This window comes from Lytechinus pictus, chromosome 1 (assembly GCF_037042905.1).
Source record: "Lytechinus pictus isolate F3 Inbred chromosome 1, Lp3.0, whole genome shotgun sequence".
Classification (NCBI taxonomy): Eukaryota; Metazoa; Echinodermata; class Echinoidea; order Temnopleuroida; family Toxopneustidae; genus Lytechinus; species Lytechinus pictus.
This window is the reverse complement of record NC_087245.1, coordinates 403,427-431,384: the sequence shown is the minus strand read 5'-3', so window position 1 is coordinate 431,384 and position 27,958 is coordinate 403,427. Positions and strand designations below refer to the sequence as shown.

Here is a 27,958-nt window from a genome sequence, read left to right as displayed (position 1 = left end):
TGCATCATGTGCACTCGTGTATCCATATTGTAAACTCTGCAATACAATAGCCTATTGTATTGCAGAGTTTACAATATGGATACAAACCTATGGAAAAGGTTTGACCTATTGATTAGGTTGACCCTTGAACCCGCTTCGATATGATGTACACGTACGTAGCTTCGATGAACTGTATTACGAAGTGCCGTTTTGGAAAAAAATTCATAGATTAAAAATGTTTTTTATTAAATAATAAAATTTAAATATTGATTATAAATAATGTTTATTGCAATAAAAAAACTGGTGTCATTTCAAAGTCGATAATGAAAAACAACATCCAAAGCAAGACGGGACTGTATAGGCGGTGGCTACTAACGCAGCCAAAATGCGTATTCTTCGCCAGATCAGACATATCGCTTACGTTCAGCATTATAACAGCAAAGACAAATAACTGCAGCCTCCGCCTAGATTATAGGCTACAGACCACATGGATATTTAATAGGGCCTGGATTAATCTGAATATCATTGGATATTGTCAAGGCAAGAAGGACACAAGATGCACGCTTAGTTTTATCAATCTTCACATAAATATCAGGATTATGACAGAGTGTAACTTTGGTCAGATTTCCACATTTAAAGTTAAAAACAAAAATGATTTCGGCAAATTTTTTACATATTTATATTTTGGCAAAAAGAAGCTGCTGAAAACTGCTTATCTAATAAAAGAGAGCCAATGGAGTAAATTAGAAGGTCAAAAAGGGGCCTAAGCTTTCGATCCTAGCAGAATCTTCGTCGGAGGCAAAATGACAAACATATAAAGTGGAACAACCATAATATAGACCACACTAGAAACAAGGAGACAAAAGGGGCATTAGTGAGTAGAGAAGACCAATCAGGTTAGTGAAGGGGATGAAAGAAAAGGAGTAGGCAGACACAAAAGGCGGTGCTGCACCATCCCGAGTTTGCTCAATCTCGAGATTTTAGCCCAATCGGCCCACTTCGCGATTAATCTCGAGATTCAAGAAACCCCGTCTGCACCATCGCAAGAAGAGCGATTCCTGCTCGAGCGAGGCAACAAGCCCGATATTCCGAGCATGCGCACTTTCGGATCTTGGAGTTTCAACGGCCCGCGCTTTTGAATAACTTCCCGCGATATGCAAGCAATATACTCCTTTCACTAGCACTTTCGCCGAATTCGACCGGTGTTATGCAACAATCCTCTCAGCTCAGCGAGTGAAGAAGTGATGTATTCTTCGTTAAATATGATGGTGGAGAAGGAGGCAACGACAGAGAGAGAGAGAGGGAGGAGAGATATGCTATTTGCTCACATTTTGCGAAGGAATAAGACGACACTGCTGTCAGTGTTGTTATTGACTATGACCATCGTCGATAATGAGCGCCTCCCCCTTCGGTCTGGTCTCTCCCAAAATCCATTCACTGGTGGGACACCATCGTTGCTGGTTGGGCAATTGATGAACGCTATTCGCGATAATATCTATTCGCATGTATAAAGTTGACTTTCGCACCTGTTTATGTTTTGACCAAGGCGGAAGTGGAACGCGAATAGCATTATGGACTGACGTCATGAATAAATTACCTTGAGTCCAATCTCGAGTGCGTCTGCACCTACGAATTAGCGGGATAATTCGTAAAATAGCGCGCTATTTTGCAAATGAACCCGAGTTGACTTGGGATTGCAATCTCGAGATTAATCCTACGAACTAGCGCGATAATTGCGTCTCCACTGCAAACTATCTCGAAATTTTTCAGATCGGGATAATTTGCCGGATCAGAAATAGCGCGCTTATTTGAAAACTCGGGATGGTGCAGACGGCCCTATAGGGAAGTTAGTGTAAGTAAGGCCAAGAGGGATTAAGATAATGAGGCAGGCAACATCAAACAGGATCTGGAACAAAACAGTGATAGAGGGATGAATAACTAGAGAATTAGTAGGCGGTGCTGCACCATCCCGAGTTTGCTCAATCTCGAGATTTTAGCCCGATCGGCCCATTTCACGATTAATCTCGAGATTCAAGAAACCCCGTCTCCACCATCGCAAGAAGAGCGATTCCTGCTCGAGCGAGGCAACAAGCCCGATATTCCGAGCATGCGCACTTTCGGATCTTGGAGTTTCAACGGCCCGCGCTTTTGAATAACTTCCCGCGATATATATGCAAGCAGTACTCCTTTCACTAGCACTTTCGCCGAATTCGACCGGTGTTATGCAACAATCCTCTCAGCTCAGCGAGTGAAGAAGTGATGTATTCTTCGTTAAATATGATGGCGGAGTAGAAGGCAACGACAGAGAGAGAGAGAGAGAGAGAGGGAGAGAAGGAGGAAAGAAATGCTATTTGCTCACATTTTGCGAAGGAATAAGACGACACTGCTGTCGGTGTTGTTATTGAATATGACCATCGTCGATGAGCGCCTCCCCCTTCGGTCTGGTCTCTCCCAAAATCCATTCACTGGTGGGACACCATCGTTGCTGATTAGGCAATTGATGAACGCTATTCGCGATAGTATCTATTCGCATGTATAAAGTTGTCTTTCGCACGTGTTTATGTTTTGACCAAGGCGGAAGTGGAATGCGAATTGCATTATGGACTGACGTCATGAATAAATTACCCCGAGTCCAATCTCGAGTGCGTCTGCACCTACGAATTAGCGGGATAATTCGTAAAATAGCGCGCTATTTTGCAAATAAACCCGAGTTGACTTGGGATTGCAATCTCGAGATTAATCCTACGAACTAGCGCGATAATTGCGTCTCCACTGCAAACTATCTCGAGATTTTTCAGATCGGGATAATTTGCCGGATCAGAAATAGCGCGCTAATTTGAAAACTCGGGATGGTGCAGACGGCCCTAGTGAGAGGTGGGTCAAACCATGGACCTATTACGAATGGACATTCAACGAGAGCTCTTTATGACCACCACCCGTTTCCAGCTGTCAAAATCGCTGTCTAACCCTTAACTTTCTCTTTACGCGGTTTTTACGACGACCGCCAGGGGCGATTGTTTACACAAGCTCCTTTCGGCCAATGATCGTCACCGGTCGATCACTGGCCCTCTTTCGACCAAAGACGGTCATGTTTTAGCCCCGATTGCCAATAACGAAGGTCCCTACATTACCTAGAATGCAATGCGCGATTCATATCCGGTTTTTCAGTACATTATTTTAGGCTGTCTGTAATGTGCGATTGTCGTCTGACCATCAAAAAAAATCCCATTAAATTTCATCAATCCTGTGGAATTTTATGCCCAAATGAAAATCAACTTCTGACCGAAGGTAAGCGCTACTATCGACATCAATACTGTCCGAAAAAGATGCATTTTTAACGTTTTTCCACACATTTCTCCGTCTAATTTCAACTGCTTTTTTGCCGTAGATATACGGATCTGCAAGGTGATGTCAATGCATTTCATGTGCGGTTGTTTGCGATGTACGTAAAAAATATGTTTATGCACGCCTGTTTTCTTGTTTCTGCTATCATTTTCATAGCGCTAACGTTCGCTGCTGTGCGTTGCTTTTGATAAAGTGAACGAACGACATCACAACGGGTAGGAGCAGCGTACAATTGATTTCCGCTGTCCATCAGTGAGAGCGTGTTTTACGACCGGCTTGATGGGCGTCAGCTGCCAGCGCTCTGTTTATAAAAGGATTAGCGGTTACGGTCTTTGTCCCAAAGGAGGGGATTCGTTGAATGTCCATTCGTAATAGGTCCATGGTCAAACAGGTTACAAAGAAAGGCATAATAAACTGGTGCATAAGAGTGGGGGAAAAAAGGAAAAGAATGGGGAACAACTGATAATGTGCAAAAGACATATAAGTATATACGATAAAGCATTAAACAAACTAAGAGAAGAAGGTAAGTGTAAATATGTATCTATAAGTGATATGTATATAAATATATCCAAAAAAGAAATGTATATGAAAAAATATAAATACACATATGGTGTAACTGATATTGTAATCCGCTAGGTGTGACGGGAAAAAAACATAGGACTATGCAGTAGGAAAAAAAAAAAAAACCTGTATATGTGAAAAAGAGGAAGCAAATTGCCTAAAAAGGTAAAAGCAAATATAGAAGAGAGGGGGTGTATTATGAAGAAACCATAGTATACATGTAAATAAGCAAATGTGATAAATCTAAAAGAGGTGAGTGGAGAAAAAAAAATATATATATATATATATATAATAATTATTATATCGCCTGAATAAAGGAGGAAAAATTGGAGCTGAGCTTGTATGAGATATGGGAGGAAAGTAGAGGAAGAAACTATAATGTAACTATTCAAAAGAGCTGAGGGGAAAAATGATATGTATATATAAATTGAAAGTGGATAGGAAAGAATAATCAGTCGTTCCCCTCTTGGTATATTTATATTTTGTCAGTATATTTTGTCAGTATTAGTGTGTTTATGGTGAAAGTTTGGTGAATTTTTATAAGAATGTAGTGATTGATATGATTGAATTCATGAAAAGTGTTCGATAATACAAGGCTCCACATTTACTTTTTTTGGTGGTGGCCCGTTCGGGCCACCAAAACCTTCAAATAATTTTTGTTGATGGCCCGATATTAAAGTTTGGTGGCCCGAAAAATATAAAGAAAAACATTAATTGAAAATGAATAAAACAAACTTTTGAAATATTAATTCTGCAGCCACTACCACTAAGTTACTTTCACTTTGTACATCTTGTATGTACATCTTGTTTGCTGTTATTTTACTTTGCTAATTGATTTGTGGTAATATACAAATTGTTCTATCATTGTAAATATCAAATGATTGAAAGAGAATAAAAGAATTGTATTGTTCCCAGGTTGTGTGGACTTTAAAAAAAATCTCTGTATACTATAGACACACACACTCACAATGGTAAAGTAAATAAATAGTGCATAGCAAACTCAGATAGATGTACAAAACAATGTTTTTTCCTTTCTTCCTTTTTGAATCCTAAAACCGACAGGCCAGGCCCCAAATCCAGTTTATTTTCTCTTTTCCAGCATATTATAGCAGGAGAAAATCACAGAAAAATATGCTGCAAAATAAGAACAATGCATAAAAGGGGAAACAATCAAAAGTAAGTTTTAGAATAGTATATTGAAAAAGAAAACAAAACTGATAAAATAAATAAGTGAAATAAAACAAAAGAAAGAAAATAAAGAAAGAAAAAACAAAGAACAGGAAAAAAGGAAAGAAAAAAATTTAGGGAAAAAAAGAAAATGAAAGAAAAATGAATAAAACAAAATTAATAAAAAATGGGGAAAATTATTATAATTATTATTTTTCAGTAGAAACATAATCTTTAATCAGGCATATTCAATGGGAAGGGGTATAAATGGTTTAACCACTATAAAAAAAATGAAAGAAAAAAATAAGAAAACAGCAAAAGTTATATCTGGAAAAAACAGTGTGAGGATAGTCCTACCCCATATTTGCCAAAATGCTAGAAAAATTAACATTTCATATCATTGAAATGCCTTCCCAAAGTATTTACTTCCTCAAGAGTGGTTTAAGAAGTCATTTATAAACAAGAAAGAAACTGTTTATTTTGGCTAGAAAAGACACAGCTTCAAAAGAAACCAAGTATCAACAAACATACAAATGCACATGGGCAATTCCATGGAAAATGTTCACTTTAGAGAAAAAAATGAAGTTTCAGATTTCACTTAAGCAGTCAAATTTTCTTAAAAAGTAATCTATAAAGTCTCAATTTCCAATAGAAAAATCGCAATATTGAAAAAATTTTGTAGTTTTTTCCATCATCAAAAAAATAGAATAGTAAATTGCAAAATGTAAAAAATGTGGCTATATTTAAGCAATTCATCTTTCCTGTCTCTACTAAAAGCAAACAAGGTCCCAGAGGTCTCTTTTAACTTTTGAATAGTTAATTAATGTTCAAATCAACAGAAAATCATCGTTAAATTTTATGCCATTCATCAATTTTAGAGAAATCTGTCTTCAGATTTGTGTGATTTCTTTACCATTATCAGTGTCATGTCCGTTACGTTTTTCACTTAAAGTTTTCACAGCTTACAGGAAATTTGTCTAAAGGTACTGCAGATTCAGATTCTATGTTAGAATTAAACCCCCTACCATGTGTAGCAATCATTTTCCCTTACCACTTCTCATTTTCATAAAAATGGCGTAACGGACATGACAATTCGCGTAACGGACATGACGCCTTATATATGACAAAAGGCAGCATTCACAAAAACAAAATATTAGGCTCACTGTCACAGACTGAGGCCAGTCTCAGTTGCTTGAGGATAGCTGGATGTAATAACTCCTAGAATCTGCATGTCATTCAAGCTATTTTTAGAAGTTGGTGAATGATGAAAGTTCAGCTCTTGTTTTGGTGTATTTTTCTTAGAATTAACGGTATGCCACATAATATTAGGATAAGATGCAGCTAGATCTGGCAACATACTCAGATCACAATCTGCATCATTTGTGTTTGAACAATACAATAAAGGTGCTTGCACTGACAGTTTGGAGCATGATAAAACTCCAACTTGTGAATTCATGAGATCACTGATGATATTGCTTCAAAGTATCTGACTTTCACCAACCTCTACTTCTTCAGTGATGGCACGGGCTCACATTTAAAAACAAGTTTGTATTCAGATATCTGTGTTACATGATGTAGCTCTATGAATCCATGAATCTACAGTGGCACTTCTTTGCAATATCACAAAGCAAAGGGGCTGTGGAAGGAATGTGGCGCGATCGATATTAAATTATGTCATCATAGTATTTTGGTCAGCCATAATCACGATTTGAATGATGTATCTTCATTTGTACACAAGCAGCGCAGACAATGCAACAAAATTAGATACAGCCACATTTGTCAGCAAGCAAGATCGTAAGATTTAGAACATCCAAGATTTGATGAAAGGATGATTATACTCAGGATGATATTTATTTTGAATGAAAAAAAAAATCTAAGAAGCGATTTACAAACATTCTGTGTACCTTTCAACTCATACATAATCGATAATGAGACTGGTTTCCAGGTACTGCTATTAAATTTTAAAATACTTTTTAATATCATTTTTTTTTAATCTTAAAACTGACATTAATACTAGTTCATATTCTTTATCATAAAATAAGTTTCATAAAGTTCATCTTGGATTTATACAGGTCTGGTACATTTTGTTTTCTTCTCACAAAAAAATGAGATTTGGTCTTCTCAGTGTGCCGTAGTGGTACGATGAACATTGTATTCTATATAAAATTATCATGTACTAGGCTATAGCTATTAAATTAATGATACCTGTCAATAATATCTACATATTTTTCTTAAGAATGTTAGTAAAGGTACTTTGCTGTTACATAATTACATTCATTATTCATATTTCTTTCATTTTGAAACTAAGAAGTGCTGATGAAGTTCACTCCGTAAGGGTGTCATGTCCGTTACGCTAGTGTATATTATCAAATAGTAAGCCATGATAAAAAAATAATCTTTACTATCAACTTTTTCTCCTTTAATTAGGTGTAGCGGATGGTAGTAACTGGAAAATACTCATTAACTGTTGTTAACTGGTGTAAAAGAAATTTTTCAAAATATTTTTTTGTTTTATAAATATTGCACGAAAAGCCCCCCTCTCAAATCGCAAAATAATAGGAGATATTACAGATTACCAGTTATGATGTGTGTCTCTAACCTCTAGCCTTAACATGTAAACAATTAGACTTGTACCATATCTTGTAATAAAATAATTATATTCGCTTACAAAAAGTGGATGAAACTGTCATGTCCGTTACGTTTTGTGTGTCATGTCCGTTACGCTACATTTTGAGCTATGAATACAGAATGCACTGCAAAACTGTTGTTAAACACCATTTTATAGATAAAGCATGATCTTAAGGTTAAATTAACACCAACGTCAGGTGCATGCAATCTAAGAATTCACAGGAATTTTGATAAGCAATAGGAGGTAAAAATGCTTCGTCCATTTAGTGTCATGTCCGTTACGCTCACAAAGAGTGCAATTTCTCCGCAACTGTTCAACGAAACGATTTGAAATTTCATGTGTATGTAACTGATACTCAAATGTGTCTGATAAGCTCAGTAACAATTATCAAAAGACTGCTTATTCTACTGTATAAACCTTTGAATTACAAAAAATTGTCTGAACGTCATGTCCGTTACGCTGGAATTGACCACATGTGGGTGGGACTGTGATGTACTCACCTATGTGTTTTGTATTAATGCATTTGGAAATCAGTCTTTTGAGTCAAAAGAGAGGTCATAATTCCTCTTTTTAATGCTTGCAAATAATCAGGTTACACCAGATTTTAGTAATATGGACTGGAGAAGGGCATTTCATTGGTGTAAAATGCGACTTTGATGTAGATTTTCAAAGTTCTGTGGAAGATATCTTAGCAGCAACATTTCGAATCACAGCTCCCTGAGTCTGAATAGTCTGCTAGCGCACAGCTAGCTCCAGTGGTTTCATGCATGCAAAGCTCACGCCAGACAGCCGGCGTGGCCGGCTGGATAATTCTCCACTGCTTTGTTATGTTCCTTTCCTCCATGACTATGCAATCTTTGTGTGTAGATTAAGGAAAGGGCGCATGACGTATTGGCTTGCAATTTGAACTGTAGAAAGTTGATAAATGCAAAATCGGGAGAAAAATTGCGCTACTTTGAAAATTATTGGTTGCCCGATTTGGGCCACCAAAACTTAACATTTTTTCCAATAATGGTTGCCCGAGGTGAATTTCTGGTGGCCCCAGGCCACTGCTAATGTCAAGCCTTGGATAATATACGATCCACTACCATACATTCCAATTGAAAAAAAAAACAGTCGAGAAGTAATAACAATAAGAAAATGTTTAAAACTAAAGTTTCCAATTTTACAAATAAACGGCTGAAAAGGGATTCAAAGGCCATATTTATAAATAATGGGTAAGTGAGAATGAGATAATGCTCTACTACCGGTACTCTAGATAGTATTGATAATCATGTTGTCCCGATTTACCAAAGCTTCATCAAATTAATGTCCGTTATCTTCTGCAACTTATGACTTCATAATTATTTCAGTTTTCATTGGGGAATATGCTAAGTGGAAACTTTTCCACTTATGTAGACAAACATCCTCATGAAAGAAAATACACTATGAGAAAAGTTGGCCTCTCTCGTTGGCCCTCGGCCTCTTCGGCTTGCCCCAGTTTTACTAGAATTTTTTTTAAAAAAACGTTTGCCATGAAAATCAACCTTAAATCTACTGAGGTTAAGTTTTTGAAATGTTATACTAGTAATTTTGAAATTGAATCCAGATCTAGGCCTAGTCTATTTCAATCATAAAAAAAATGGATCTAGACTAGGGTCAAGAATAGGGGTTCTCAAACGTTTTATTTGAAGGGCCAGATGAGACTCCAAGTAAACCTGAAAGGGCCAGGGTGAATTGGATACTTAGACAAAAATGTGCGCGAAGCGCAAAGACCCTTGCCGTCGGGGTCCTAGATGCTCTCTTGTGCAATCTGTCCCTTATTTTGGGAGCTTTTATTCCAACAAATTTATAACAGTTATATGGAACGCAGGCAAAATTAGAAAAGATTTCAAAATACAGCGAGAGTCAATATTAATAACAAAATTATAGTACTTTGTTAAAAGTAATCTAGATTATACCTATACATAACTGGGATTGGGGAAACAGATAATGTCTTGAAGTATCAATATTTTTGCAGTAGAATGAATAATAGAGCATGTCTGTTGTAGACTCTAACAAGGATGTCAGTCTCCTAGTCACTTTCAATATGGGAAAAGTGACAGTCTGTCAGCAACAAGTTGCTTGAACCTTGGCACAAAAGGTGTAATTGCTAGACGAAGGCACTGCTGGTGTAAATGTTCACTGGTCAAGCAGCAGAAGCGGGGGGGGGGGGGGGGGGGGGGGCTTTAGCCCCCCCACTTTTTCCCAAAACCATTAACAAAAACATAAAAATGACCATATGATTGTGATTTTTTGCATGGCCAGCCCCCCCCCCCCCACTTAGAAAACCGTTCCTCGGCCCCTGTCAAGGTACTTCGGTATGAGTTCTTTAAAATGTTCATTGTGGAAAATGCACTTTCACACCTCATGTAGATCCAAACATGGTGAGAACAGCGCTGGTCATCTAATCAGAAAGAAGATCGAACAGACAGAAAAGACACCACTAAACTTTGTTTAAAAGTCAAATTAATTTGACTGCCATTACTTTTATTACGATTAGGTCTACATGGATACACATTGTAATCATATTGAGCTATGTTTCATATTGTGACTTAAGTGATTAAAAAGAACCCAGCACAGTCTCGCGGGCCGGATAGAGAAGCTCCGCGGGCCGTAGTTTGAGAACCCCTGGTCTAGACCCTACATGTATGCTAGTAGTTAACAAGTAGGTCTATCACTGAATAATTTTTATGAGTTTCAAGTCATATGATCATGGTCAGAGGTTATTTGAGGTCAATGAGCTTAGGATTTTATAATGTGATTTTATTTTGATAATTGCTTTTATTAAAGTCAGCACTACATATTGGATTGCATATAATGCAGGCGAGACTGCCTGAGGTTTCACTTGTTTTTGTGATCTGTTTCTGTTGGGGTAACTCCTGAAGGAACTCTGCAAAGCAGCTTTCCGCTGCTTCGCCTAGCCAGTATCTTACGTTCATGTATGTAGAAGGTTAATCAGTCATATAGTGGCTGACCTTTATAGACAACAGAATTACTCTCTGGCCTTTTGGGTTAAACTGGAGATAAAATAATGGCAGAGCTGGGATTTGAACTCACAACCTTTCAATCATGAGTCCAATGCTCTAGAAGCTAGACCACATGACCCTTAATTGTTTTTCTCTGTACATTTAAACAAAATAAAATACACAAGATAAATTATGTACATCTCTTCATTCCCATGGACAGTTTATCGCTCCAAAGAAAACAAGCGGGATTAAGAGGAAGCGTCCATCGACTGCATCGCCAAGAACACCCAAGACACCACGATCAGCGGATGCTGGACCCGATGGAGGCAGTGAATATTCAGACTTTGGCAGAAGGCAGTCTCGCAGGTTGCGGGGAAGGGTAAGTTAGAAAAGCTTATATATTCAAACAAGGCCTATTACTATCTCTGTATTCCATCAACTGATGTTTAAAAAGGACAAGTCCACCCCCCAAATAAAAAGTTGATTTGAGTAAAAAGAGAAAAATCCAACAAAATTTCATCGAAATTGGATGTAAAATAAGAAAGATATGCCATTATAAATTTTCTAATTAACTTTATAATTATGGTCATCCTGGTCAGTATGAAATGAGGGAACTGATGACATCACCCATTCACTATTTCTTTTGTATTTTATTATGGGAAAATAATATGAAATAATAGTATTTTGAATTTTTTCATTATCATGTGACAAATTTATTTATTCCTCCATGATCCTCTATGAACAAGTGGAATTACCATGGTTTAAGCATTATGGTTCAGTCATGTTGGTCATTATTGTCAAGTCTGTAAATATTTGATAATTAAAACATTAAAAAAAATAGTGAGGGACATCATCAACCCTCTCATTTGCATGTTGTGGATAACTCTTGTGAAAAATAAGCAAAATTTAAAATGTCAACTTTTAAATCCGATTTTGATGAAATTTTCAGCATTGTTTGATTTTTCTATATTGATTCAAATCAACATTCTTCTGGGGTGGACTTGACCTTTAACTTGACCTTTTACTGTGATTTGAATTCTTTTACTACTTTGTTGTATACTTGTACATATGTTTGTATGTTTTAAAGGATGTCAAATAAATGAATTGAGTTGAATTGAATTGAACATCCTTGTGTATTTGTTAGTTTATATTATAGCAAACAAGCCTGTATTTAATTATTCTTTAAAAGATGTTAACATGTTATATCCTAATATCTAGCAACCAGTGGAAGGAAGTGATGTTGATTTAGAATATTTGGATAACAGCCTTGATCACCAAGATGTAGACTACAAACCAGTCAAAAGAACTCCCAGAGAAAACACCTTTGGAGCTATACCAGGTATTAAAGCTAAATGAAAGTATAGTTGCAGTAAAACACTAATTTCGTGAGAAAGTCTGTAAAACCAAGGTGAAGTATTACTATATCATCGTGGATCTAGATCTGGTACAGTTACATAAACTGAACTTTGTGAACTCATAAAATCTAAGCTGAAAAACGATCACACTGAAGATCGCCAACACAGATAGGCACATGTGGGACAGTGTATTATTATTGCTGGAATAAAGACCCGACGGAAGTGACCAAATCCGCGCTTATTTTGCTTATTTCTCAGCAATTACACAATTTCTTCCAGAATCCTTTGGCACATATTTTTTATTCATACAAACAGACACTTGGGTGGTCATTATATTAGATTATGTAAAAAGTCATTTTGGGATCGTTACCACAACTGGCAATTATCTTTCTAAAGCAGAGTAGTGTAATTACGAGTTGTGTAACCAGGCTGGGACTTTTGGTTGTCCCATGGTGGGGGAAGGGTTGAATCCAACACCCCCCCCCCCCCCATCTTGGCTATCTTGGCTGTATAATGGTAGAGTGTAATATAATTTACTAGACTGTATTATTAAATCTTCCAAAATATTTTCCGGTAAATAAACCACATTTTTCCTTCTTAAGAATAAAAAAAAAGCCAGGTGTGTCTTTTAAGAAACAATAATTCATCCTCAGTAATATGAGAACAGGATTCTTCAAAGACAAAGCTTTAGGAACACTATAGAAACATATGGAATATTAATTTATATAATTATTATAAAGTTACGAAAAACAAGAAAGTTGTTTTAATGATGCCTGCAAAATTACACACTAGAAATAGCAAAAAAATAGTGGAGATCGAATATTACTAGCTCTTCTCCATTTTATGTTTCTATGCGTTGAGGTATATGGCTTTGGTCACTGAATTGTTGCACTCAACGTTTTCTAAATTGATTTGTTTCTCTATTTGCAATATATAGAATAATCTCAAAACCTGAATTGTCTTATCTATCTAGCTATCGTCTTCCCTTAAACTACGATATAATTATAAATTACCAGGGTATCCTGAAAGAGCAATTTTTCTTCAAACTTTCAAAAATTTGAAGTTGTAAAGTTGAAAAAAGCAAATGTTACAAGCATTTCTTTATAGACACCATATTTCTGCGGACTGCTTGGAAAATTCACTGAGATTGCACAGTGCACATATCATGCTTGAGTGAACCCAGTACTTCAAACCTTGTTTTCTCCTTTAATTGTATGAAGCTCTCACTGAATTTCTTTTGCATTCAACCAATTACATGCACTTGTGAGGTTTATGGGTGATCAATTTTGACAAATTAATCATTCTCAACCTTAAATGTGCTTTTACAAAGTCAATGAAAGTCTAAAATTCCATTTTGGGGTGGCTGGTCATATTTATGCTAAAATTAGTTGATTTTTGACTAAGAAAGTAAAAATAATAAATTTTTGAATAAGGTGAGAAAACTCCATTTGCATTGTCTTTGTACACAGAACTATGTTTTTGATCAATTTTTGGTCTGACATGCACGTACAAATTTGATCTCAAAAGATCACAAGACTAGAAAGTCAGCAAGTAGCATGGTCAAACACTTTCCCATGCCAGAATGGTTGTGAAAAATGTTGACTGATTAATTCACCCTATATTCCACCCCACCAGAACTCGTATTAATCCATGGCCACCCAAGGCCATGTGATACCCTCAGAAATGGCGTTGATGCCCTTCCAAATATCTTTAGACTTCAGGCCAAATTAAGTACCCATTTTTCCTGTGGCCTTGATGCCCTATGGTAATCGAGTGCATGTGTCCCATTAGAAAGTACATTTAACTATTGATGACCTTTATTAATGACCTTGGATACCCCCCCCCCCTGCCTGCCTCTCTCTTGAAGGACCCTAAAAAATTCCTTCTCCATTTGAATTCTTAATTCAAGCTCTGCCCCACCCCTTTTTTACCTGTCCATTCTAAAAAGGGAATATTTTTTAGATTACCAAATTTTCAAAACAGAGAAATAGATGTTATTAGATTTATTTTAAATGTGAAAGTTAATCTTATTTCTCTTTACACCCAGATACCAAACCTATTACAAGAATATTTTGTATAAATGGGAGATACATTATGAGGGAAAGTGAAAGGAGGGGGTAAGAAATCTGTCAAAAGATAATTTTGCTGTTAATATTTTATCTTTTGCTTATTGATTTTGGTGGTTATCTTGTAGGTATTGAAATTGGAACATCATGGGAGATGAGAATGGAGTGCTCTAGAGATGGCGTACATCGACCTACTGTATCTGGTATCCATGGTAACGATGAGGGTTGTTACTCAGTAGCATTGTCTGGTGGTTATGAAGATGATTTAGACATGGGTGAATGCTTTACATTCACTGGACAGGGTATGTTCTTTCCTTTCATTCAGATACACAGCTGGTTAAAATCAATTTTCTTTTGCGCTTTAAATTGGCATTAATTATTAAGTTAATTTCAATTTTTACACCGTGAAAAAAGTAAAATCAATATAACATGAGTCAAAATTAATATTAAAAGAGTAAGTTAACAAAAAAAATAGCTAATGTGCATTTTTAAAATAGTGATTTTGTTGTTTTCATCAGACTGCAAATACCAACTATGTTATAATTAGTTCAAGTCAGCATCAAATGATTTAACCCTTATTAAACGGATAAATTTCGCCACTAAGCCGTCGCGAAATTTTTTCTGACCGCGCCGCTCACTGACCTTTTTATTTTCAAGTCTTGCGCATCTTATGAGACCAAATTTTGCAATGCCCAGGTACGTGGTTCTGAAATTACGCGATATTTTGTATTAAGTGCATGTCGGTCCCAAAATTGCTCAAAAACATGATTACGTGTACAAAATTAATGCAAATTGTGTTTTTCAACCAAAAATCAGAAATGTATGATTATTTTTACTTTTGTTGGTATATGGATTTATTTTATGTAATTTATGATTGCAAAAGGGTCCCCGACAAAGTTCATTGAAAAAAACAACAAAAACTTAGGTTTGAAAAAACAAAGAAATACATAGGATATAAGATACATAGGAAATTGATTATTTTTCGGCAATTTTTTTGTAAATTTTTCTTAGAAATGTAAAAATGTATATGTTCACCAAAAATTGGCATTCTACAGTGTACTAGCTTTACAAATTAAGTTAAAGGCAAAAACAAAACAAAAAATAAATTTGGGCAAATTTTATACGCTTATTTGCATAATTAATTCATAAAAATATTTATAAGCGATTAATTTTTTTAAAATTTTACTATACATGTACAGTCTTGCAGTTTACATCTGGCTCTACGTGGGTGCAAATTTTTGCGGCGATCGCGCAATCAACGGCTGAGATCTGATGTAATTGCTTCTAGAATCCATTAGATTGATCAGAATAACATTTTGAATTCCTAATTAGATTTTTGAATCTGAGTGTGAAATATGTTTTAGATTCAGTATCCATTTGTGGACCAGTGGTGAGGTGTGCATCAGCCTTAATTCAGTAGAACTTAAGTTAAAATATGGTTTAAATCACTTGAGAGAATTGTTTTTATTTATGATGGTTGTTGAGTACACTGTTGTCAACAAATCTCTCTGGATTAACATGGAGTACTATAAAGGGTGCATCTATTCAGAAATGCTTGGAAGATTAAAATACTGTACATAAGGTGAAAGGTATTTCATGTTCTTCTATTGTCCCTTGTTGATCAGGTGGTAGAGATCTTCGAGGCACCAAGAACAATCCTAAAAACCTGAGAACCGCTCCACAGTCTAAAGATCAGTCCTTAGAAAGAGGTAGGTAACAGTTTGAATATTGTTCAAAATCATTTTGTGTACCCATGGTCATAAATCATAATTTTGTTAGTGGCTCGGCCCTGTCATGATTTAGGAGGGATTAACTTATATGTCGTGTACTGTAACATTACATGTCACCAGACTTTGAAAAAGTCTGACTCCCATATTATCTCCATAGTTCTACTTCGTTAATAAAAGTTCTGAAATTTGATATAAGGAAATGTGTATCTCTGTCCGGTCAACCACTGTCTGCTAAAAAAATGAAGAAAAAAAATAGAATAAAAAAATAAAATGTAATTTTGCCCCCCCCCCTCCGTTTCAAATTTACACCACTTATATGTGGGCTGAAAGTACTTTTCTGACTATGTTTATAATTCCTTAATCTTTGATTGAATGTTATTTTCAGGTAATCTAGCTCTTAGTAAGAATGTTGAAACAGGAAATCCTGTTCGTGTAATCAGAGGTTACAAGTCAGATAGTCCCTATGCACCGGAGGATGGCTATCGTTATGATGGTGAGAAAAATGTCTTTAAACAGTAATCGTCTGGGGGTGTATGTTGTCTTAAAGACCCAGACTGGACCCAAAAAATAAAATTGACAAGTCATATATAGATTGAAAGCTTATAAACCACTAAACACAGCAGTTCAAGCTTTATGCATTTTCACCACTTATCAGCAGAGTATTTTGCTTAAGAATAGCTCAAAAAATGGCACTTAAAAAAAAAAGGCTTGTGTGTTTTACTGGTTTCAAGACTGTGATGTCATGCTTTGTTTAGAAGCATGGTGATTTCATAGGTTTGTACTTAAAAAAAAAAAAGGTGAGTTTTCTCCTGTTGAGATTACACATTTTTTTCTATACTACTATCACAAAGAGTTATCAAAAATACATATTTTCCCGAAGCTTTGATTGAAGAAATCAAAAGCTTTGGACTAGTTGTTTTCCATATTGTATTTCCCGCTAATTTGGAACAGCATTCCAAAGCTATCGACAATCAGATTATTTATAACAACATTTCCTGACATAGCACTTTAGGCCTAATAAGAGCCAAATAAAGAAATCACACATACAAAAAAAACAACTAGTGACAAGTTGTAGGTTTTCATCCATTTGGGCACTGAATAAATATATTAATTCATTATCTAGAATAAAATGAATATAATCCATTTTTTTTATGTACAAGTCTATGGAATCACCAACCTCCTGAAACAGTATGACGTTATGTAATTCAGGTCGTTATATAGATCAATCAAGCTTTTTGTTGAAAACCCGTTAATTTGAGCATTTTGTAAGCAAAAGCTGTCAAGCTGTGAATTATACATAAAACTTACATTTTTGTACTATGTACATGTAGGTTATATACTTCCCATTAGTGAATTTCATTTTTAGCTCCGGTTTGGGTCTTTAACACATGTACATACAAGAATCAAAGAGGGGAGAACTGTTCGTTTCTGGATAAAAGATACTGCACTCATTTGTCACGCCCACCCTTTACAAATGTTACGATGGTACAATGGCAAAGTTACCATTCTTGCAAGTCTTTTGAAAGTGGGTCCAAGTATTGAATAACGGGTGAAACTGCTGTATCACATCATTAATGTTCACCAATTGTGGAATAGGAATCCTAGAATAGCATACAGTACTACCGTTCCTTGTGTGACCTTTTCATTAGTGCATTTCCGGATACTTTGATAGTGTATGTAAAGTCAACTTTTTTTTCTTCAAATCTGCTTGATTTCTTCCTCTGATTTGGCCATCACTATACCTGGTGGTGGTGGTGACTCTTTGTTTTAAATTGAATTTACCTCACTACAAGTATAGCATATTTCAGGAATAAATGGCCTAAATGTAACAAAAAAAAGTCAATGACCTTTGACCCTTTTCCTAAACCTTTCAGGTCTGTACACTGTTGAGAAGTTTTGGTTCACCACTGGTCTGTCCGGGTTTGGTGTTTATAAGTTTGCTTTCAAACGATGTCCTGGTCAAGCCCCACCCCCATGGGAGGTAGATAGAGATGATGATAAGAGAGAGAACGAGGAATGTTCATCAGACAGTGGGTTCACTGAACATTCAGAGGGCGATCAAGATAAAGAGGTATATCCACTACCAGTTGGTCTCATATCAGTTGGTCTATTACCACATTGAATCTTATAAATTTGTTTATTTTTTAATTTCATCCACATCTATTTAGTCTAAGATCCACTTCATCATTTCAGTTTTCTCAATGGGTCTACTCAGATGAGACCAAGTGGATGTTACAAGTGGAAATTAAAAAATTGAGAAAACAGTGTGAAAATGATTGTGTGCACAGAATGACACAAGGATGTTGGAGTAGAGGGTTAATGTAAGCAAGTAGACCCAAATGATATGATTATGAGACCAACTGTTATAAAATACTGCATGAATAAAAGTCAGAATCTACATTAAAATAAAATATATAGCTGGTAATGAATTAAATGGTATTAGAATTATGTGGGAAACTGAAATTGAAGAAAGTGAAAAACATGTTAATAGCAGTTGAAATGATTATTATTCAATTTTTCTCTCGGCAAATCTTTCAACCACAATTTTTAATAAAATAATACACACCATAATAAAGCATATGAACATGCTTTAGTACCAGCTTGCGTTAACCCCATGTGACAAGCCAATGACAATATAATGGGCATTCAACAGGTGTTTCAACAATGTCTTTCAGGGGTTTCAACAATACAGACATTTTTAATTTGATGACATTTTCTCGGACCCACAAGATAAAGTCAGGTTCTAACTTCCTTTGTCCAGTTGTTAATGATGCATTTGTATATTTTGTGAGCATAATGGGTATTAGCGAAGACAATAAACAATTTGAGAAATATTATATCTCAGATTCTCGCAAGAACATGCTTAAAGCCGTCACTGAATGGTGTATCATTTCACCGAAATTTAGAACCCAATTAATGAGATAATTTAAGGGGAAAAATTGACACTAGCCTCAAAATCCTTTGTAAAATAATCCACAAAATTGCATGCAGGTGTGTAGCGTTTCTACTCACGTTGAAGTAATATTTTCCACAAAATGACACTTGTCATGCATGTGTTTGCATCACTGCTATTTCAAGATTTGATGTTCATTCGTTAAAATTTTAACATGGAAAACAAGAGTAGATACCTGGCTCTGGGTATACATTCTTCATTCTGTTAAACTTCACAATCATATAGCAACGGGCAGTCGAAAATGTAAAAATCTTTATTCACGTTTATCTCAAAAGTGATTTCGCATCAACGGTCGTGTGTGCCACTTCGTGGATTCACCGACAAATTATACAAGATATGTTCATAATTTAATATATGATATATCTTTCATAATGAGTGAGCTCTAAACAGTGCAAATTGTCAGAAAATGATAAAATTAGTCAATTTCTTAGGTAGTTATAAAATCATATATACTTTTTTCATTTGTTCATAAGTAATTTGAAATTTGCAAAAGAAGAGACAAAAATAGTGAATTCTGGAATTTCGCTTAATATGCAGGAGCCAGTTTGATCTGAAGGGTTAACATCGGCATGCCACATGACATGGAATGTCAAACCACTGTAGAATGCTTTGACAATGATTGGGATGCTTTTTTGTATTCCTATAGATTTTTTAATGTATTGTGCTTGAGTTTCCTTTTTCTTCCTAACACCCCTGTTATTACATAAATGAAAATAGTCTTTCAATTTAAAACTAGCTCATTACATCAAAGAATTGACAATATCCTTTTGTTGTATTCTGAAACTGTGTACCACCTGTTTTAGTTTTCTTTAATAATAAGAAACACACAATTAGATTGAAAATATAATTTCACGATTAACTGTAATATGATCTTTATCTCTTTTAATACATGTTTCAGGTGGATGAAGAAAAGAGAAATGATACCGCTGAGGATGTTAGTGAACTTTCACCTGCCAGTAGTCCTCTAAGCTCTCAATGATTGGTCAAATTGATATGATGTCATCAACTATCAAAGCTCTGATTGGTCAATCATTGCATCATTATGGAGTTAGCAGCTGTGATTGGTTCATTCATTGTGTAGATTGAATTGGTCATAATGTATATTGTTCTGATTTACTACATTGCAAATGTTAATTGTGCTCTTATCATTCTTAATACTTGTTAAACACACCGAAACAACCTAATTCAATTAATAGGATGGAGTATCCTGTCCTTTGTGCATGATCATCATATTTTTGTTGAAGTTCATGTATTGCCTGTAGACAAAACTGTGTGCAGACTGGCTTGCCATGAGCATACGTGTAGATGTAATGCTTACCTGATAGGTTAAAGGGGAATCCAACCCAAATAAAAACTTGTTTTTATAAGAAAGAGAAAAATCAGACAAGTTGATAGGTGAAAGTTTGAACAATATTGGACAAACAACAAAAAAGTTATGAATTTTTAAAAGTTGTAAATATTGGTAATCACTATACCCATGGAGACTTCAAATTGGCCGCATATGGGATGTCATAGTGATGTAAGGCAAGGACTACTCTTCTATGTACTCCAATACATATTATGGCTAAAATGTCCTTTTTCCCAAAAGTTTTATTTCAAATTATATTTTTCTTTCATGAGGACATAAAACAATATACTACCTGGGTTATATTTAGATTACTGCCCCAGGGGAATGGGTACTTAGGAGAAAACCACAAATCCCTGATAATAAAGTACTTGGACTATGGGAAAGTTGTCCTTGCCCCTTGTCATAATTTACTTACCCAGTTGCCAATTTGAAATCTACATACTATTAGTGATCTCAATTTTAAAGCAGCTATAACTGTCTTATTGCTTGTCCGATTTCTTTCAAACTTTCACCATTCTGTTTGATTTATTTTTCTCCTTCCCAACACAACATTTTATGGCCAAGGCTGGATTCCCCTTTAATGCATTCTGGGGCCCGTAACTCAAAGCTTGGCGATGAATACCAAATATCAAAGAACACTTCTCATTGGTTCATAGCTGGCACTTTGAACCAAAAGCACATGAAACATTGATCTTGATTGGTCTATCAATTTATCACTATTATCACTAATCTTTGTGTTACGGACCCCAGATCACCTTGTAGATAACTTTAATCTTGTCCACAGACTTCAGTCATGCCATGAAAGCTTTAAGCACACAACTTTTAATTAAGTTTGTTAGCATCTCCAGTGTTGTATTTTCTTGTTTTCAGTACTTATCTCAAGTAGCATCATCACTTGATATTGTCAATCGATCATTCAAGCCTTTTTTCTACATTATTTTCACAGTGAAACTGGACAGTTGTCTGAAGGTCTTTATTTTTTCTTTGAACCAGATACTTAAACATGCTAGTGATTTCTTCAGAATAATTATTTGAACCAATTACATTGAGGTTTGCTATAAAGCTTTTCCTTTTCTTCTAGCCTTTCTCTGTGAAGATCAATGTAGTCTGCATCTACTGAAGTCTATATCACTATGTACGGTCTCATGCAGAATATTAAGATAAAATCATTTGACAGTCTTACTTTCTCCCAACAATTTCCAATCTTTTCAGAGTATTTGTAATGTCAGTGAGAATATGTTTTTGGACATCATTCATTGAGATCATTTATCAAGCTTTCTACAATATATTCTACTCTTTAGGTTTTTGTTTTGTTATGTAATTAGTTTATTTCTGGAAAATAAAGGGAAAGATTACCTTTGATTTTATTTCATGAGAGATTCATGATTTTTCTCACCTCCCCCATGACTCTGTATGAGATGTTGGTCTTTAAGCTTTTGCACAGTTTACTGCCCTGAACTCACAAAAATGTTTTTTAATCAGTGATATGGTTTATGCAGGTTTCATCCTTAGTCACATTTAATTCAGCATGTATATTGATAAAGCGTTAACAAACGAATGAATGCTTTTGTAACAGAACTTTAAATTGACACTTGTTCCTTACGTTGATGTATTAATGAGCCAACTGATTTTGGAAATCAGTTGACACAAGCAGTGGATTCATTAATTCAAAACAGTGGGCAAATTAAATATAGTAACCTTATTAACAATCATCTATTTAGCGCGCTTTGATAATTGCACTGAATAAAGCTTAATCAAGGCAAGAAATCTACATAAAACATGGTTTCAAACCACAGATTCAAAACAACCTTTGTGAATTTGGTCTGATGTGTTCTGGCTTCATTTTGGGTCTAGTCAGTGAAATATTTATTATTGTTGCCATTGTTGTTGATATTAAAAAAAAATATTGTTGTTGCTGTTATATACCCCTGCCAAACAAAGTTTGAAGGGGGTATATAGGAATCAGGCAATCACGCATCAAACTTCTTTAGTTTTTAACCAAACCTCATGAAACATGGAGCACATTTTTCGCATGTGTCAGAAATTGTGTTTCCATGGTAACGGTATATTTTGGCAAAAATGAGGTAAAGCTCTTGCAGTTCAATCTACTTCCTCAGTTTCTAACCAGTTCTCATGAAATTTGACACACACATTGGTATTGATGTAAAGATGTGCAAGACATACTTTTTTGTGTGTCCAAAATCATGTTGCTATGGTAATAACATTATACGGCAAAAATTGGGTAAAAAACTTTAAGTTGTAATTATTCATCAATTTTTGACTAATTCCCATGAAATTTGGCTCACACATTGGTTTCAAGGTAAAGATGTGCGAGACACTTATTTCGTGTGTCAGAAATTGTGCTGCCATGGTAACAATATATTAGGGTATGTCTAAAAAATTAGGCCAAAACCTTGCGGTTCAAATTACTTATCAGTTTTTAACAAATTCTCATGATACTGTGCTCACACATAGGTCTTTGGGTAAAGATGGGCAAGACATATTTTTTTCCATATGTCGGAAACTGTTGCCATGGTAACAGCATAGGGCAGGGGTATCAATCACGTTCAGTGATGGTCTTAGTTTTTCTGGGGGGGTAGATTTTTTTCCATCTTCATAAATGCATTGTTATTACAAAGGGGAACTATATCTTGTACTTTTTAGTATTAGTCACTTTAATCATGAAAGTGACAAAAAGAATTAAAGCAGTAAGTAGTTATGCAGGATTTAGATCTGGATAGTGTCTGACTGGGGTGGACAGATTAACCTCACACTCGGCAAATTCACCCATTTCAAAATAAGGTTTTATTGATAAAATATTTCTTATATTTAAAGCAAGTTCATTTATATGTGAATGCCACTGGTTCTGCATTAAGAATTTAGAATGTTGTTATTACTTTGTTTGTATAACTGACCCCAAATTTTTCTCTTTTTGAAGATTGTGTTTTTCTATGTGTTTTTTAAAAATGTGTGTAGATGTTTGTATTCATTCAGCCAGCTAACCATTCACTGCCAGTTTGGTTTTATATTCATGTCTTCCAGTATTGTGAGAATTGTGGATATGATCTAGTCTAATGAGAACAAGGAGGAATAAGTCCTTTTAGCTCTTACAAGATAATGTAACATGTTATGTATATATATTGTATATAGCTGTAGTTTTACTCTAGTATGTATGCCCAAGTATTACTAGATAGTATTAAAAGCAGTTGATAACATAGAAATTCAAACAGTTTTTATTTACCTCTCTTTTTTGATGAATAACATGATTTTTTTAAATACTATTTTGTGGTTGCATTGAGCATGACACTACATCACTGTCACTCTACTCTTTCCTCCACACAAGACAACCCATTCATGTTTCTGTCTGCATCACGTGCTATTCTTGTCCAATGTAAATGATTATTATTTAGATTTAGGGTTTTAGAGGTGCAGATATTTTTTGACGTCTTGCGAGGTTGTTTCGAGGAGACAAAATGTTGAAATTATTTTTTAACGTGCATGCCTATGCAAACCGTCTAATATTGAAAATATTGGACGAAATGAATATTTTGCCCCACCCACAAGATTATCATTGTTTAATAATATAAATGATTGTGTGCATGAAGCTATTGTAACGTCACAACAAAATTGCATTGCATATTAGTTGCACTTTTCATAATTATGCAGACGACGCGACGCACGCTACAGCTACATGTAATTTATGTGAGAATTTTACGTACAATGCAATGCATGTGTGTGAATTTGTTTACGTACCGGTACCGTACACTAGGCCTACTACTATAAACAAACATTTCTTTATTAATTTATGTTTAGCTTTGTGGGGGTATCTAAATAATAATAAGAATATTGGATGACCAATTTTCGTGGGATGCGTAGAATAGAACAATATTGGATTCATCTTCGACTCGTCCAATATTGTTCTTCAGCTCGTACTATATTTTAACGCATCCCACTCAAGGCCATCCAATATTCCCTAAATGTCTGTATTTATCTTAAAGGATACTTTTGTCTAGATTATAGGGTGGGATTGTTCTATTGTTGATGCATCTTATCTCTTGATGATCTTCTAACAGCTGAATAATTCTTAAGAAAATGAAGAGTACTAAATCACAAAATTAATTTTGTCTTTGTAGGTCACCAATGAACTTTAATAATTGCAAGATGTTTTTTAAAATGATATTCATTGACTGGGTATAGTTTGTTTTATCTTCTAGTGTTAGATTTTTGTCTCACCTGCATAGCAGAGTGAGACTATAGGCGCCGCTTTTCCGACGGCGGCGTCAACACCAAATCTTAACCTGAGGTTAAGTTTTTGAAATTTCATCATAACTTATAAAATATATAGACCTAGTTCATGAAACTTATACATAAGGTTAATCAAGTATCACTGAACATCCTGCTTGAGTTTCACATCACATGACCAAGGTCAAAGGTCATTTAGGGTCAATGAACTTTGGCCGAATTGGGGGTATCTGTTGAATTACCATCATAACTTTGAAAGTTTATGGATCTGATTCATGAAACTTGGACATAATAGTAATCAAGTATAACTGAACATCCTGTGCAAGTTTCAGGTCACATGATCAAGGTCAAAGGTCATTTAGGGTCAATGAACTTTGGCCAAATTGGGGTATTTGTTGAATTACAGCCATAAATTTGAAAGTGTGTTGGTCTAGTTCATAAAACTTGGACATAATAGTAATCAAGTATTACTGAACATCCTGTGCGAGTTTCAGGTCACATGATCAAGGACAAAGGTCATGTAAGGTCAAAGAACTTTGGCCACGTTGGGGGTATTTGTTGAATTGCCATCATATCTCTATAAGTGTATTGGTCTAGTTCATAAAACGTGGAAATAAGAGTAACCAAGTATCACTGAACATCTTGTGCGAGTTATAGTAGTTTTCAAAATCAGCACTGCTGCTATATTGAATCGCGTGATGCAGGTGAGACGGCCAGAGGCATTCCACTTGTTAGTTATTTTGATTATGTCTGGGTAGAAATGTAGTCATATAGTTGAAAGACTTTGAAGCAATTTCATCAGGTCTGTTTGGATTATCATGGTGCTTAAATTGATTATCAGTACTAATTTGAAAGAGTGAAGAATTTCTTGAAAAAAAGGTAGTTGTAGTAAAACATTGTATTCTGGCTGTTTCAGAATTGATATTGGTCAAAGGAAATGAAGTTTTAATTCTAATTTAATTGGGCTATTTCAAAACAGTATATACTCGGCTGCTAATTGCACGATTGCCGCAAAAATTTGCACGCGCATAGAGCCTCATTTTAACTAAAAGTCTGTATAGTAAAATTTTTAAATTGATAATGCAAATAAGCATATGATTTTTCCTCTTAATGTGTTTTGGTTGTATGTTTTTGCCTTGTACTCACTAGAAGAATGCTTATTTCTGGTGAAAATATCAATTATTACATTTCTTACAAATATCTACAAAAAATTGCGAAAACATTTTTGATATTTTATTGTCTTTTTTAAATTCTTATCTATTTGTTTGTCTTTTTGAACCTTTGTTTTTTTATTGTTTTTTCAATGAACTTTGACAGGAAACCTTATACGATCATAAATAGCATAAAAAACGATCCATTTAAACCAGCGAAAGTAAAAATAATCATGCCTTTATGATTTTTGGTTGAAAACTCAATTTGCATCGACTTTGTACACACAATCACATTTTGAGCAATTTTGGGTCCGACATAGACTACAAAATGTGGTGTAAATTTGGTTTCAAAAGATGCCAAAGAATTGCAAGTAAGAAGTCAGCGAGCAGTGTGGTCTTAAAATTTTGTGTGGCGGTGTGGTGACAAAATTTGTCAAGTTAACTTAGCGTCAAGACAAGCAAATATAAAAGATTTTGTAAGATTTCAATAGTGATGTAAATGATCTAGTTGCCAAAATTTGTTCTTTATGTGCCAATTAATGTTAACTCATTTTTAAGAGACTGTTGAAATACAACATGCAAGTAGTATTCATACTTGTCAAATTCCTTAAATGGTTTGACTGAAGAAGAATTGTATGTACATGTACATTAAGAACATTGATGCTTTTGAAAAAAAATCCTTATTTGGGATTTTAGAATTTGCCAGAGCCAATGAGGTTTTCCATTTTCGAATTGAATTTTCATTCATCATTATGTAAAGATCGGCCATGTTTGCCATTCAGAAAGGTGTTGATTTAATGATGTTGAAATTGTTTCTAAATTTTCATTTGACATCATACAGCCCAGTTCTGTTTCAATAATGATGTGTAATTCTCAGTACTGAAGGATGTTAAGATTCTCTGTTTTGTTGTTGTTTTTTATTCTATGACAATCTTTTAGACTTTGTCTGCAGACAAAATTGTTGTTTCCTAAGACTAGTAAAGTGCATTAATTTATGCTAATTACAAATTTTTGCTGCATGTATGTAGCATGGCTTAATTTTGTATACATGTTTGCTCCCAAGCAAATGACCAATGATGAACAAGTACTTTTATGATTACCCTTTTTTAACATTTATTTTTTAACTTTTTTTAAATCTCCAGTAATTCAATATGGATGATTTACGCAATGTTTCTATCTTTGATAATAAATGATTCAGTAATTGTTAAATGGCTGTTCATGTCTTTAGTTTGTTTACATATCCCAATTTGTTGCTAGAACATAATATCCAAATAAGATGGTTTGAGGAAGGCAGTTTTATTTCTTGTATGCCAGCCACAAAGGAATCCGACACTTAGACTTAGAGAACCAAATGTCGTCCGTCCGTATTCCGTCCGTCACAAACCTTATATGACACAACTCCACAACCGTAAGTCGCTTTTCAACCAAACTTGGATTGTAGATGGACTTGGGGGACCTGCATGTTATGCTGCAGTCAGAGGTCAAATGGTAAGGTCTAAGGTCATTTTCAGGTCAACGTTAAAAGTTTACATGCAAGACTCTTATGACACCTAACTCTGCAACCGCATGTCACTTTTCAACTTTCCACTTTCAAACTTGGATGGTAGATGGACTTGGGGGACCTGCATGTTAGGCTGCAGTCAGAGCTCACATGTTAAGGTCAAATGTCATTTTCAGTTCAACGTTAAAAGTTTACATGCAAGACTCTCTTATGACACCTAACTCTGCAACCGCAAGTCACTTTTCAACCAAACTTGGATGGTAGATGGACTTGGGGGACCTGCATGTTAGGCTGCAGTCAGAGGTCACATGGTAAGGTCTAAGGTCATTTTCAGGTCAACGTTAAAAGTTTACATGCAAGACTCTTATGACACCTAACTCTGCAACCGCATGTCACTTTTCAACTTTCCACTTTCAAACTTGGATGGTAGATGGACTTGGGGGACCTGCATGTTAGGCTGCAGTCAGAGGTCACATGTTAAGGTCAAAGGTCATTTTCAGGTCAACGTTAAAGTTTACATGCAAGACTCTTATGACACCTAACTCGGCAACCGTAAGTCACTTTTCACTTTTTTTTTTGGGGGGGGGGAGATGGGATAGATGATAATACTTAAATTGGATGGCTTTATTTCATGGAAATAACATAAATTTCCCACTTGTTAGGGCCAATAATCCACTCATCTGCAATTCGTGGAACATTTGCCCAAACTCTTAAAATATTTCTGGTATTCCATTCTGAGCCATCCAATATGATATAATTATTTTTGTCTATATTCTGAATTTGTAGGGTCGTAGAAGGGAGATGCATGTGGATAGGTTGAAACAATGGGTTGGATGCATTAAAATAATTGCTTGCAAGCATTTGCTTTTGCTTCATTTGGTTCTCTCTTGGGTGTGTAAACATGAATATAAAACGCGGACGCTCTGATCAAGAAAACGCTCAAG

The 27,958-nt window shown here is 35.2% G+C and overlaps 1 protein-coding gene across 1 annotated transcript; it reads left to right on the top strand.

Annotated features, from left to right (window-relative positions):
* The first annotated feature begins 9,698 nt into the window (after nt 1-9,698).
* Nucleotides 9,699-26,722, top strand: LOC129255401 (uncharacterized). Its single transcript, XM_064096412.1, has 8 exons — nt 9,699-9,725; nt 10,889-11,047; nt 11,887-12,007; nt 14,218-14,391; nt 15,715-15,798; nt 16,205-16,312; nt 17,694-17,890; nt 19,671-26,722. The coding sequence occupies exons 1-8, from the start codon at nt 9,699-9,701 to the stop codon at nt 19,749-19,751; spliced, it is 951 nt and encodes a 316-aa protein (XP_063952482.1). The 3' UTR covers nt 19,752-26,722.
* Nucleotides 26,723-27,958: the final 1,236 nt, after the last annotated feature.